Source organism: Lacerta agilis, chromosome 5 (assembly GCF_009819535.1).
Source record: "Lacerta agilis isolate rLacAgi1 chromosome 5, rLacAgi1.pri, whole genome shotgun sequence".
Classification (NCBI taxonomy): domain Eukaryota; kingdom Metazoa; phylum Chordata; class Lepidosauria; order Squamata; family Lacertidae; genus Lacerta; species Lacerta agilis.
In genome coordinates, this window is record NC_046316.1 from 35,586,591 (window position 1) to 35,602,299 (window position 15,709).

General features: G+C 40.5%; 1 protein-coding gene across 3 annotated transcripts in view; it reads right to left on the minus strand.

Annotated features, from left to right (window-relative positions):
* The window catches only part of ADGRA1 (adhesion G protein-coupled receptor A1), a 314,608-nt gene that overhangs the window by 95,037 nt on the left and 203,862 nt on the right, over positions 1–15,709 (minus strand). The window contains exon 1 of one of the 3 annotated variants that reach the window (XM_033149327.1): positions 12,010–12,186. The exons of the other annotated variants lie outside the window; for them this stretch is intronic. Within the exon in view, the coding sequence (XP_033005218.1) occupies positions 12,010–12,063 (54 nt within the window). The 5' untranslated portion in view covers positions 12,064–12,186. Of the gene's footprint in view, positions 1–12,009; positions 12,187–15,709 lie in introns of those variants that run through there. 3 annotated transcript variants of the gene reach the window in all.

Genomic DNA, 15,709 nt, shown 5'->3' on the forward strand with positions numbered 1-15,709 from the left:
CACACACACACACACAATCCTACTTTTGGACAAAATGGCCAACCTTTCAAAAGGGTAACTTTCAATTTAGAAAAAAAAATACTGGAAAACCAAAATTTATGAAATATTCAGCTTAGTAAAACTTATTATTTACAGTAAACAGTTTATTAGAGCAACGGTCATATGTGCTTAAAAATCCTGTATAATAGTAATTTTATAAAGGATTCTTTAAAAAAAATCAGAATTTTAAAAATGTAATAAAGATAAAACTTTGGCACAGCTAGAATTTCTTTTAGTACTGTCAACCTCCTTTCATGCTTTTCAAATTACTTTTAGCAAAATTTCCATCAAGGCAATATTCAAAACATTCACAAATATAAATGAAGAGCCAGGGGCTTTTAAAAAACCAGGCAGATATACTAGTATTGTGTACTGCTTTCTCAAGGGCTTCTACTAATACATCTTATGACTTTAAAAACCAACAATATGTTATCAACTATGTGACCTGATTATATATATGTTTACTTGGAAGTCCTGCTGTGTTCAAAGTAAGGGTGCAATGGACTGCAGCTTTCTATCAAATTTCTAAACGAAAAGCAAAATAATTGTCTGAACTGAAGCTTCATTGTTCACTGTATTGGTCTTCTGTTTGGAGACTACTTAATAAAACTAGTGCGTCAGTGAGCAAAGCACATGCATTTTTTATTTTTTATTTTTATTTTGCAATCTCATGATTTCAAAATGTTGTCCTGTGCATCTGAGTGGAAAAATCAATTATTTAGGAGTCAAGAGCTAGGAGAAGCTCTTCTGAGAGTGGATGGGGAAGTAGGAGAATCAATAATGGGGGGGGGGGACTACACCTACGTCCCTTGCTGCCAGCTGAAAGGCTAACCAAAATGAATAACTGAAATGATTATCTAGAAGACAGTAGTTTGGGAAAGATTTAGTTATGTCTCAAACCATTTACATCAGGGAAATGTCACATTTTCAGACACCCTCAGTGATTCCTGTTATATACATTTACCAAATTTGTTAGGATAATATGGCCACAGCGAGAGTATTAATTACCATAATTCCTTGTTTGGAATATATGTAATATTAACTAATGAAAAATATGGTTTCAATGAATCTAGGACAGCCTTGTTTAGAAATGACTTTTGGCAGTGATCTTAGAAACAAATGTATAAATGTGATTTTGCTTCTCTTTCTCATAAAATATGTACCATCTGGCAAGCAAATATCAAGAATACTTGTTCCAGAAGTTTATGTTAAAATGATTTTAGTTTAATGAAATGGAACAGCTTAAGGTGATGTGTTCTTTTCCTCCATGTGCAAAGTAGAACAAAATAAAAACAGATCAAGCACTTTCTGTTTTTATGCTATACAAAAACAAGTGTCTTCTTGCTATGCAATGCATGTTATTCCTCTACATAGTGCAAATACATTGCCAAACATATTTTGAGCAACAGAAGGCTAATGCGATTACAAAGTTAAGACTAATTTGTGTCTTTTATAATCTAATTTATGCCTCTTTGAGGAGTCCTATTTGACCCCCATTCCCCTGACTTACTGATGCCAAGCGAATTGCCTGGTTTCTAATAAAAGTATTTGGTATCAATAAGCCAAACGGATGTGGCCAGAGGGGTCTGAGCAAGGGCCTTATTTTATTTCGTAACCTTGACATGGATAAAGCTATATATTTGTAAAAGGAAAGCCATAGCCTATTCAGCAACATTGTGTCAGCATTACTCACCAAGTGGAATTAAAAACTGTGCTACAGTTACCATGACAACCAGCTGTCTCCTACATACAGCATCAGTTTGGATTTGTGCAGGCCATTTCCAACAAAGATTTAAGTCAACAAATTCAGTCTTACCCTGAGGTAAAACCTGGTTTAAGAACAAACAAATAAAATTATGGAGCTGAACGTATTTCGGCTCTAGATGTTTACCTTTCCTAAATCATTATTATGCCTTTACCCTTCAGTTTTCTGCTGTGACTTTGACCAGAAACTTATTGGGGAGAGTGGGCAAGATGGGCCCGTTCAAACAAATAATGGGATAGACAGAATTCCTGTCCCGGTATTTAGCCGATATTAAGTATAGCCACCATTCTATATGATAACTAATCCCTACCACTACCACCATACATGCTGAGTTTTAAAATCAGGTATTGTTTTGGAAGCCACACAGTAAGAGAAAATACGTGTGAATTATCAATACTGACAGCTGTCTTTTAGGTCCCATGATTTGCAATGTAGTGCGTTTACAAAGTAAGGGACTTCCTGATCCCCCTTTGCTTTAACAATTCTGCAAATTAGCTTCTGAGCTGAGGAGTAAAGCTTGCATAACTAAATAAATAATTTAGGGGAAGCTGGTTAGAAGACAAAGCACTGTCCCCAATAGTCCAATATATTATACGCTAATATTTATCACCATCTAATTATGCTGTAAAGCATGGCATGGATTTTCTTGTACAAAGACAATGTATCATTATTATCCACTAGGGGAAATGCTTACACTATTGCTTTCAAAATCCTTCAAGGGAGAAAGGGAGAGAGGCCAGAAAAATGAATGCAAGGGGCAATATTTATATATAAGTAACTACTAGTATCTAAAGCTCTGTGAGCCTCTGGTGCACATGGAGAGCTCTTCTTGAGCAGAGGTGGCATAATTCACTAATGAAGTAAGGGTTGCAGAACCTGTGGCCATCCCATCCTGCTTAACCACTGGCCAACCACATCTGGAGGACCACAGGTACCCTGCCCATGATTTAGTTAGTACAGTGGTACCTTGGTTCTCAAACTTAATCCGTTCCGGAAGTCCGTTCCAAAACCAAAGTGTTCCAAAACCAAGGCGCACTTTCCCATAGGAAGTAATGCAAAATGGATTATCCGTTCCAGACTTTTAAAAACAACCCCTAAGACAGCAATTTAACATGCATTTTACTATCTAACGAGACCACTGATCCATAAAATGAAAACAATAAACAATGTACTGCAGTCACTCAATCAATCAAACAAACAAACAAACAAACAATCAGTAGCTGAACTGGGTTCCACACAGTCACAAAAACAAAACAAAAAGAGCCACAAAAACGCAAAATAAACAGCAAAAACAGACAGACATCAGCGTAACACTCAGAACGGTAGTGTGGCACTCAAAACGGAGCACGTTCGGCTTCCAAAAAAAGTTTGCAAATTGGAACACTTAATTCTGGGCTTGCAGTGTTTGGGTTCTATGTTGTTTGAGTACCAAGGTACCACTGCACATGTGGCTAATTCCATAACAATGAAATCAATGTGCAACTCATGGAGTATATGTCACATACACCATGCCCTCCATGCGCACTGCAACCCTTCCAACACAGCTGGACATTATGAAGGAAATTCACACTTAACCCGGAAGTATAACTGATTCATATAATTATAATTATAATTATTATTAATACCCCGTCCATCTGGCTGGGTTTCCCCAGCCACTCTGGGAGGCTTCCAACAGAATGTTAAAATGCAATAATCTATTAAACATTAAAAGCTTCCCTAAACAGGGCTGCTTTCAGATATCTTCCAAAAGTCTGGTATTTGTTTTTTTCTTTGACATCTGGTGGAAGGGTGTTCCACAGGGCGGGTGCCACTACCGAGAAGGCCCTCTGCCTGGTTCCCTGTAACTTGGCTTCTCGCAAGGGGAACCGCCAGAAGTCCCTCAGCACTGGACCTCAGTGTCCCAGTAGAACGATGGGGATGGAGACGCTCCTTCAGGTATACTGGATCGAGGCTGTTTAGGGCTTTAAAGGTCAGCACCAACACTTTGAATTGTGCTCGGAAACGTACTGGGAGCCAATGTAGGTCTTTCAAGACTGGTGTTATGTGGTCTCAGCAGCTGTCACCAGTCCAGCTGCCACATTCTGGATTAGTTGTAGTTTCCGGGTCACCTTCAAAGGTAGCCCCACATAGAGCGCATTGCAGTAATCCAAGCAAGAGATAACTAGAGCATGCACCACTCTGGCGAGACAGTCCGCGGGCAGGTAGGGTCTCAGCCTGCATACCAGATGGAGCTGGTAGACAGCTGCCCTGAACACAGAATTAACCCGCGCCTCCATGGACAGCTGTGATTCCAAAATGACAAGAATGGAAGATTTGAGAGTGGGCGATAGTTGGCCATATTGGCCGCATCTAAAGATGGTTTTTTAAGAAGCGGTTTAATAACCGCCTTTTTCAGCGGGTCTGGGAAGGCTCCCCCACAGAGAGAAGCATTCACCACCCCGCGAAGCCCATCACCCAGCCCTTCCCAGCTAGCTTTTATAAGCCAGGATGGGCAAGGATCAAGGAGACAGGTGGTTGGTTTCACTCGTCCAAGCAGCCTGTCCACATCCTCGGAGGTAACAGATTGGAATATAATCTCTGAAAATAGTGTGACACACAACTATTAATCTGTACTAAATAATAGCAACTCTCTGGCTTTAATTTGGAAAGTTCTTGTCATACGTATTTTTGTTGATAAATGTAACGTTGTCCAAAAGCGGGTTTACTTTGATTTCAAAAGCAGATAAATTATGGGGATTTTTAAAAGAAAGGTAATCAAATTTTGTTTATCACAAGTGAAATATATATGTTTGTTTTGTATCCTCTTTCCTTTCAAGTTAAATAAGTATTAATCATTTAAAAGGTGGTGGGACAAACAGAACATAAATAATATTCTAGTTTAGCAGTATTTAGTTTGTACAACCTATTAACAAGCCTCTCCGTCCTAAAAAAAGGAAAACAAAATGCACATTAATATTCTTATAAATCGTCATGATGGAACAGTGTTATACCGGTATGTTTAATATCCAAAACATAACCCTTCCATTCTAAGAAGAATCAACTCTGCATGTTTCCCAAAGTGAGTCCTGTATGGTTTACACTGCTCTTACTCAGAATTGGTGAGGTTGGACTGCCAACGATACTATAACCTCTGGCTACTTCACTACTTAAATAAATTAGTAGGTGCATCACATGCAGACATAAGAGGCTAGATGTCGGAGTCCTGATTTGAAATTAACCCAGAAAAGAATTAATTAATTTTTTATGAATCTGTACTTTTTGGATTAATTATGAATCAGGTTATGGAAGAGAGGGGTCACACATTTTAAAATGATGTTTATCTGAAAGCGTTTAGGCAAAAAATAATAATAATAAGGTGAGCCTTTAAAATGGAACCTGTTCTGTAGCATTTAAAATCCATGAAAACAAAATGAAAGAAGAGATGGCAGGCATAATTTCAATCCCAGATATGACTAGAAATTAGCAAAGGGTATAGCAGGTAAAGTGCATTTCACAACTGACACCACATTGTGAAGACCTACACAGCAAAGCAATAACAAGATCTGTGTTGTCCTGTCCAAAAAACTGCCGCTGCCACATATGCTTGACTTGTTTGATGCTGGGAGTGAGGAACGAGGACACGGTGATATTGGGGGGGAGGGGAGGGGAGATATTTACTTTGAGTTTCTGTGATCTAACTCTGCTTCTTTACACTACTGCAATTTCTGTCAACCTTTATCTTTAGCAAAGCTCCTCAGAGGTAATTATTTTCCATAATTAATTCTTAATAGTACAGAAATGCATATGACCTCAGTGATCACTACTTTAACCAAAATTATCCCTGGCAGACTTTGCAGAGGGGAAACGCCGCAGGTATAAAGAGATGAATCGACTGTTGTCTCAATAAAACCTGACGTAACTGAGGAAGGATGTTTGTGTGGATGCAAGATACTTGAGGCAAAACCTTAATTCCATTTTCTTTGTGGATACAGGTTTCCCGCCTGGGATTGGGATTTACTCCTAAGTGGGCTGAATTCATCGTAACTACAGTTGCTCAGGGTCCCAAAACATCTGGAAAAGCCGTATCTCTCCCCCCCACACACACCCCCACGGCAAGCTCTAGCAACACGCAGTGCTGTTCTCCACCGTGGCTGTACTAAGCTGGCACTTTTCCAGTTGCAGCTGGCTGACTACTTCATAAAGACAATCTAGGTCATCTGCTGTTGCATATTCATCTTGCTTTGCTCCCACTACCATTCTCGACATATTCCATTTCAAGTCTAGGATGCTCTCTGTGTAAAGGGTCACAAGATTAGTGGAAGACAAACATTACCAGGCACGAGTGCATATCAACAGATGCGAACATATGCAAAATTTTAGAGCCCACTATGCAGCCTTTTCACTGCAGTTCCAAGCCACAGTCATATAAGGTATTGATTATCTTACAAATCAGATGGATAATGATGGACTGTGAAATATAGGGGTAGTCAATGTGTTGCCAATGCCCATCAACCCCAGCCGACATGACCAATGGTGAGGGATGATAAGACAGCGTCATACAGCAACACCTGGAGAGCAGCACATTGGTTGCCCCTGGCTAAATATTACTGTGGCATCTTTGAAATGTAGGTTTGTTTATTTTGTTGGCTACCTGAATTCACAATATAATAATGTTCCGCTTTGCCGGCAGTGGGAAAGTCAAAGCTGGAATGATAGGAGTTAAGCCATACAGGAGAGAGTATTGCCTAATAATATCGCTGTAATGGCAAAAAAAACCAGCAACATCCAGAAAATTTCTCCTTTTCTTAGATTAATGCTGCAGCACAGAGGTTATCCAGGAAGGGGCAAGTATATCCAAGCTTGACAACACATATAGCTCCTTATTACACATCTTGATGGGCAGGGGACTAGAATGGATCAAAGCCATGAGGCAGTTTGTCAGGAGCCAGGAGGCAGTTTGTCAGGAATATTAAGAAGATATTCCTTTATTAATGTTAAATAAGTTAATTAGGGTTATGCCTCGCTGATTGCCCTCAGATGTTGAATGCAGTCTTTGGAATGCAAGCAGCAGGAATGGCCTGGGGCCCTTAGTCATATGCTTAGAGGGAAAGAGATTTGCTAGTTACTGGAGAAAGCCTTCTCTAGATTTGTACAGTAGTTAAGAGACAAGGCAGAGGAGGAAGCACATGTACCCCAACAAAGGTCACACTGCAATGTACCTTGCATGCAGGTTAGTTACACCCTAATATCAACATACCAAATCGTTTCTGAAAATAAAAAGCAAATGAGAAAATGCAGCGATTTAGTATAATTATTGCCACATAAATATCTTTTTTCAAGGGAAGTTGAGGAGAATATAAACTCTGCTGTGATTATCGTTCTTCGATCCCATGGGGGTAATTCTCATCTCCTGTTCCTTTCAATAAGGACGGCAAATTAAAAAATAGGAAAGTAGTTTCTTCCCAAGGGTAGCATGGCAAATGAAGACATGGTTAAGGAAATGAGAGAGATTTCTGTTAGCAGCCCTGGCAAAAGGATGATTTGTGACTTGTCTTCATTTTCCTATTGACTCTGATGCTACTGACTTAAGTACTGTATACATAATAATATAAATTTGTGCTCTGGGCAATATCCTGTTACTTCAAAGAATGCTGTGCCTTGGATAATTTAAGGAATTACCTCTTCCTCACTGTAGCACCCCCTGAAAAGTCTTCCTGGTGAGGTAGGAGGACACTCTGGAACAATGTGAGATGGGTATGGAGGCTGCTAGGGTGGGTGAATTGGCCCAGATCAGACTTGGATGCTAAGAAAGAAAGTTTTTGGTCTCCTGTCACCTCCTCCAGGAACCTCCAAGCCCCATCCCATATTGTTCAGGAGGGCCAACCCTCCATGGAAGGTTCTAAGTAAGCAGAGGCAGAAGCGGGAGGGATAGGAAACTTTCCTTTCACTGACTACATTTAAGTTTCAAACCTTTATGTTTATTTCTCATACAACTGTTGATATCCTATGACAGGATATCATGTGTGTGCTGTTGCCACAAAATGAGGGGGTCACTATGTTTTGTGCCAGCTGCCATTTCCCCCTACTACGTCCCATAATGACACTATATCTGAGGTAGCCGTGCATTTTTTCAGCTACACGTGTGCTCTGCAGATAAAAGGGCTACCTCATGGTTAGCCTGAGAGAAGGATCATGGAGTGTTAGGTGAAACCAGGGTTAGGCAACCTAAGGCCCGGGGGCTGGATGCGGCCCAATCGCCTTCTCAATCCAGCCTGTGACGGTCCAGGAATCAGCGTGTTTTTACATGAGTAGAATGTGTCCTTTTATTTAAAATGTATCTCTGGGTTATTTGTGGGGCAAAGGAATTTGTTCATTTTCTTTTCCAACATATAGTCCAGCCCACCACATGGTCTGAGGGATGGTGGACTGGCCCACGGCTGAAAAAGGTTGCTGACACCTGTGTGAAACCTATGATACTTATGATCTGAGAGCCCAAATTCTGCCAATGATCGTGACAACGATACCACTATCAGATGTGTTAGCAGACCCTCTCCTGCCTAGGTGGACCACTCTGACTACACATAATTTGCAGGACAAATTAACAAATAAAATCCCCTTCTCCACCCCACCCCTGCCTTGGGCTGTATGCTCATCTAATAATTCCCAAGTAACTAAAAATACATTTCCCCCCCAATTATTCCTAACATCAAGACTTTCTCCTCACTAGTAAATATAGTGCCAATTGGTTCCATCATTTTGGATCATGGTTGTTGTCACATATGGCTGGCTGTATTACAAAACTAGATTTCTGTCACAGGCAGAAGTTCACCAGCAAGACATTTGTTAAAATGTGCGAGAGTTGCATTTGAGGTGAACATATTTGTTTTGCTTTCCTTAGTATCTATTGCATCAAAGACCTTAGCAATGGAAGAAGAGAAGAGAAGCCCCAGAATGCTATCGATATGTCAAACAAGTAATGCAGCAAATACAGAAATATATTAAGAAATATTGTTTTTGAGCCATTTTTATCTCTATCTGAGGGCTATGAAATCCCAACCTTTCAGCAGGATCTAAATTGCATTCCAGCTAAATGTTTTGACTATGGCATATTCTGGTTGTGGTTTCCAATTATTTTTATTTGCTTACAGCACTTGCTAGAGGACAGGAGTCAGAAACAAAAAACAAAAACAAAAATGAATCAGTAAGGAAGCAGCAAGAAGAAAGCATTTAGTCCCGGGCCACTCTGGACACATTTGTTATTAGTGACAGGTACTGTGAAATGAAGCATAAACTGAAATCAAACCCATCTTTAAAGTTACATTAAACCGAACTGACAAGAACACTACATGCAAGGGAGAAAGAGAAATGAATTGTTATATAGTGCTTTGATCTCAAAAAATGGGACCAGCACAGTACTTAATTTTAAAAACATAGTGGAATTCAGGCTAGGAGAAAGACTGTCTGCTGGCACTTTTAATCTGAAAAAACATTGTATCCCAAAGGTGCCAAAATATATTCTTCTTCTTTTTTGTCTACTGAAAGGCAGTGCTTCTTTTCGGGGGGGGGGGGAGGGGGACAGGACACAGGGGTCAGCATACTCCTAAGCATTTTGTGAATCTTTGTACTTTTGCCCATTTACTGTATTTGTTTTTCCTGATTTGAACTAAAAAAAAAAGGTGATTTTCCTGAGTCAAAATGAGAGTACCTCTGAACATTTATTTTTTTTTTTTAGAAAAAAAGCATTGCTGAAAGGTATCTAGAGATGATTAATAATAAATAAATAATACTGCGGAGAAGGCATTAATGAATGTTACCTAGTTAAGGACATCAAAGTTTCTAACATGTTGTATATTATGCCTTATGTTTAGAGACATTTAGGTTTCCTCTAATACTGAACTTGGCCCCAATCTCAGTGATCAGGCATTATTCAAGTATGGTAGCCCAGACATGACTCCCATTTACACCACATAAACAGAATTATCCAGACCTTGGCTTTGTGCATCTTTGATTGCCCATCACCATCAACCACAGATTTGGCTCAATATAGCAAGCAAGCAAGCAAGCAAGCAAACAAACAAACAAACAAATAGTTATTTAATATTCACACATGCTTTTTATTCTTTAAATACCAGCTGTGCTGCTTGGACCATGAAGGTTGTGAGAGATATAGGAATGATAAGAAGTATCTTCAGGCACATGCTGGATGACCTAAATTTGCTTGTAATGAAAGCAATCACCCCATGCAAAACTGAAAGCAGGTTTGTCACAGGATACAAAGCAGTATGATGTGGAGGGGTTGGGCATGATTAGCTACAAATGACTGCCATGGGAACTACCATGCACCCTGATATCATGCTAATCAGCCTAAACCAGGCATAGGCAAACTCCGGCCCTCCAGATATTTGGGACTACAATTCCCATCATCCCTAGCTAACAAGACCAGTGGTCCCAAACATCTGGAGAGCCGGTTTGCCTGTGCCTAAACTCCCTTTTCTTGCCAGAAACCAGACCTCCAATCACTGCCGTTTCTAACACTTACTGCATATATACTCATACAAGCAGGGTTTATTCTTGGACTGGGGTCCCTTATTCATTCTTAGCTGAAGGGTGCAAAACATTTGCTTGTAAAGTTTATAAACCGCACTTTAGCAGGAAACATAGCAAACTGTTGTACAAGATAAAAACATAATCGTAATAGTAACATTAGTTTAAAAACATGGGTAATACAGTATGTGAAATAAAAACTAGCTGGTTAAAAAAAATCCAGTTCCAATAAGGTTACCGAATGTAATGCCTAACACAGGGATGGGAAACCGACATTTCTGCTAAAGTTGAACTCCATCTCCTAACAGCTCCAGTAACCATGGCCAATGGTCAAGGATGATGGGAGCTTTTGTACATCAATACCCAGAGGGCCATAGGTTCCCTATCCCTTGTATAATGTACCCACTTAATGAGGTGCTTGTGGCATCAAATAGGCATCTGGTTGGCCACTGTGAGAACAGAACACTAGACTAGATGGATCTTTGATCTGACCAGCAGGGCTCTTCTTATGATCTTAGGTGCCTGCTATTTCCACAATGAGTGCGAGGAAACATGTGAGCTGCAGATGAGAGGAGGGCTGGGGAGAACTCTTCAGCCAAGGTCACAAAGAGTTCTGTACATTTATGCGGCTTTCTGGTGTAAAGGGGGCACCCGCCCTATATTCTCTACGTACTTCAAAGCATTCACACACTTCTATATTAAACAGCAGTTCAATTTATAACAATTTAAAAGCCAGCTCAGCAGTTCGGTGAAGGGAGATGCCAGCTGGAAAAGTTGCAAAATAATTACGGTGTACTGATATTTCTCTGGATTGTGGCCAGTGATGCTCTCCCCAGCACGCTACTTACCTAAACTGGCTTTCTGTCCAAACATGTGAAGACATACTTCACAAATGCACCCTTCAGCTGTGATTCCTGCATTGCAGGAGGATGGACTAGACCTCCCTTGGGATCCCTTCCAACTGTACAATTTTATGATAGCTTCTCTCTCTCTCTCTCTCTCTCTCTCTCTCTCTCTCTCTCTCTCTCTCTCTCTATATATATATATATATAGTGTGTGTGTGTGCTTTCTGTGAAGCACTATTAACTCAATATTTTTGAAAAGCACCTAATCCACTTTTAATTTTTTAAATTAAAGATTTTCTGGTTTCTTTGCTTTTAATCTAATTCAAGTGGCACACAGAATAACCCAAACCATTATTTAATTCCAGGAAATGTAATGTCAGTAAACCATATGAATTGTCCAAAATGCGAAAGCTGAGAGGAGTTTCAATGGCTGATTTATTTTAGGATCAAATGAATGAATGGAGGAAGTCAAGAATGCTTATTTGGTTCTGAGCAATTTAACCTCTTCTTAGATACACACAAAAAGAATATTGGAGGGGGACTCATTTGCTATTTCGGCTCACAAAGAAGAGAGAACATTTTCAGTTATGCAGATAATCAAATGAAAGATTTTAAAGACATGACTGACTGAACCAATTATGGCAGCCCAAGCTTTGTGTTTCAGATAAGCAAATTAGCCCATAATGAACAACTGTGTTCCTAAGAGAAGTTTTAATTATCTACTGGGGAGAGTAGTGGACAGTAAAATTAAATCTGCAAGATCCACTGAATTATTCCCACATAAATTTATCTGGAGCAGAAACAGGTACATGCAGCTAGATACAGCTCCATACAGACCAGGGTTGGGTGGCCTTCATCCCTCCAGATCTTATCATCCCCAAGGGTCAGCATGCCCAGCGATCAGGCATGATGGGAGTTGTAGTCCAGGTACATCTGGAGGCAAACAGCTTCCTCATCCCTAATATACAAGCATGAGCAAAATTTATTTATGATTGTAGGACAGATTCTCCTGAATAATTCCCAACAATGAAAATCATAACAAAAATAGAATTTCAAGAAATAAATGCATCATTAGTTAAATGCGCAAATGTGACGGAATGTTCCAAAGTATAACCATCCATATATTCAATTTTGTCTTTGTAACATTGTTACAGATATTGGGACACAGTTCATGCACACTCTCAGAGTTAATTAATGGGAGTGCTCAGTAACAATGCTGGGAACTTGCACTTTGCTACACTGTTTTTTGGAGCATGAGATTTTCCAACTGGAATGTTCACTGCCCAAACCAGTTACTCCCATAGCAGAAAAACAGCCAACTTCCTTCTGCAAAAATCATCTTTCAAATCAAGCTTAAATGGCTTTAAGCCCCTTTGCATTGCATTTATCTTCACCACAGAAGAATTCTGAGGATAACAGTGGTTCTTGAGCCATGGGAATATTTTAGCCAACAGAGGGTGAGGGGTTGGGGGGGGGGGGCAAGAGCCAAACCACCACCACCACCAGTGAATAGGATCAAAACCCTTTTGCAAAAACCAGCCAGCCTAAATACGAAGTCCTACTTAATATTTTAAAATAAGTCTGATATAATTAGCAAGCAGTCTCCTCGATGGCAGGTATCGTTAATTAAACTGATTATAGGTTGAGTGAAGTTTTGTAGTGATTAATAAGAAAAAATAATAGTCTGCTGCAGAGATGCATCCTACATGTTAACAGTCTTGAATAGCAGTCTTAGAAAAGCAGTAATTTTCTTCGTTATTGCTACTACCGCTAGTACTGTTTCCATAAATAGAGCCTGTATAGATTCCGCCCAGTGGAACTATTTCAGCATAGTTGAACATTATCCAGGTATATTCGCTGAAGTGAGTGTAATGAGCATGAGTTTTGTAGCACTGAGTGGGTCAGGGGGGGGGGGTCTGGTTACACTGACCCGTCAGTTAGTGCCAATGACTCAGGAGATGATTACTCTTAACTAACCAACTGAGCTATCCAGTTTAGCTGTGCTTAATCTAAAAAATGCACCACAGCTCAACCAGAAGGTGCTCTCTGACATTTCAGGCCTAATAAATAAGGAGTTAGAGGTAAAGGTAAAGGTAAAGGGACCCCTGACCATCAGGTCCAGTCGTGTCCGACTCTGGGGTTGCGGCGCTCATCTCGCTCTATAGGCCGAGGGAGCCGGTGTTTGTCCGCAGACAGCTTCCGGGTCATGTGGCCAGCATGACTAAGCTGCTTCTGGCGAACCAGGGCAGCGCACGGAAACACCGCTGGAGCGGTCCCTATTTATCTACTTGCACTTTGATGTGCTTTCGAACTGCTAGGTGGGCAGGAGCTGGGACCGAGCAACGGGAGCTCACCCCGTGGCAGGGATTCGAACCGCTGACCTTCTGATCAGCAAGCCCTAGGCTCTGTGGTTTAACCCACAGCGCCACCTGGGTCCCTAGGAGTTAGAGAAAAGAACCCAAATACTGATTAAGCATCTCATGTTAAAGAATAAAGGCAAAACAAAACCCATTGTTCTGTGACTGTAAGATCTGCTGCAAAGGTGCACTTTGAAATACCTTTTAAAACATCTACCACAGGTTATATTCAAATTGTACAAGTTGCGGTTTTTGCCAGGCTTGAGTTTTAAATATAGATAACTCTTACATATTACACGGCAAAGGACTCCAGTCTTTCTGCTGGGTGTGAAAAAGAATGTAGGGCTTCCAATGAGCATTGTTGGCATTAATTATCACTTACTTGCACAGTGGTAAAAAAAAAAAAAATCTAAGAAACTGTGCAATCTTTAAATGGAAAAAGGGCCAAAAAACCAAACAAACCCTAGCATGTTTTGTTTTTTCAGTGTGTGTGTGTGTGTGTGTGATGTTGGTGAATGTTTGCATTGTAATGTTGCATAGTTTGCATAGCTATTTGCACAGAAAGTTTGCATAGTTAATTGTTGATTCCATATATTTTACATATGCTGCCTATATAAAATAACATCCTATAAAACCATATAAAATAAATCCTAGAGGTAAAAACATAGCAACACACTTTAAAATACATTTTAAGCAGGAAAAATCTGTTAGAACAAATGGATCTTCAACTGTCATTTGAAATGTGTCACTTTTGGTGTTTCCTGTACTGCAAGAGGGAAGGCATTCCAGAGGTTGTTGGTGCTACCAGAGAAGGCCCACCTCTGAGAACTCATTAGATGACAATGATGATGATCATTAGCGTTTCTGTACTGCTTTTCCTCTCATAGAAGCCCAGAGAATAATTAAAGTATCATGCAACAAGTACCTAGGTGGGCAAAACTGGATCAGACACACTCCACCCAGCTCACTGACCCAGGTCTCAGTAAAGCAGGCAAGCTTGGCTTCCTCAACTGCAATAAAATCATAGATGAGTGTTGTGAACTGACTTGTCACTTAATTGCACCAGGCTACAGGGTTCCAGTAGCTAGGCCATCAGGTATCTGCAAGGTGGATGAAGGATCTAAGAGAGATATGGTCCGTAGCCATTTAGACCCCACTCATACCTGCCCAGGAGAACAGCCTGCTGGATCAGGCCAATGACCCATCTAGTCCAGCATCCTGTTCTCACAATGGACAACAAGCAAGCAGGGTTCAAATGCTAGAACACTCTCCCCTCCTGTGCTTTCCAGCAACTGTGGAAGTGTTACTGCCTCCAAATGTATCACACACGGCGTGTATAGAGAAACTAATGGGTTGTACCCAATGCTGTGCAAGCAGGTCTGCTTACAGAATGGGCTTCCCTGGCCCTTCTCCTAATTGCCACTCCCTGAAAAGCTTCCATGGAGGGTCAGGAACTGTAGCAGAGCTGCAGCAGCAGGAGGGAGCAGTTTGATGTTGTCTATTTTTGGAAATATCCCCTTCCCGCTGCAACTCCCTATGCAACATGTTTTGGTTAACCCATGCCCCTTTTCTGCTGTTATCTACCTGAACTGCATTGCTGCAACTGGCCAATCCAGCCTAAGAGTTTATCTTCTTTTCTGAGTCAGATCTTACAATAGTCAAGATAGTTCTCTCTGCTTGAGAGACCCTGACCTATTGGGAAGGCACAGAGTCCTTCCAATACATGACACCTGACCATGAGCTAAAGCACCTGACAAGGAGCATGGAAAGATGCCATGGAGATGTGCCCTAAATTGCTTGTTTGATTCAAAGCATGTATTCTCATCAATATGGATATGTGTGACAAGCGGCACTCTTTCCTGTTGTATAGTGTGACATTATTAAGACCATCAATTACTTGACTGACGAGAAGTCAATAATGACTAATATTTGTCAGCGTTCTAATTCAACAGAGCCAAAGCGACCTGTGCTAAATATCTTTCTTTGGAACCAAAATTCAACCGGAGGTGTTGGTCCTACAAGCTTGTTCCAGCATGAAAAGAGTCTCAGAGAGAAATGCGAGAATCTGAAAAAAACTGATATATGAACAGAAGCCCAGTGACCAGAGTTATGCTTTTAGCAAACTTGACTTTCTTTAATATGATGGAAATGGAATGGAACAATGGAACATTACAAGTCCA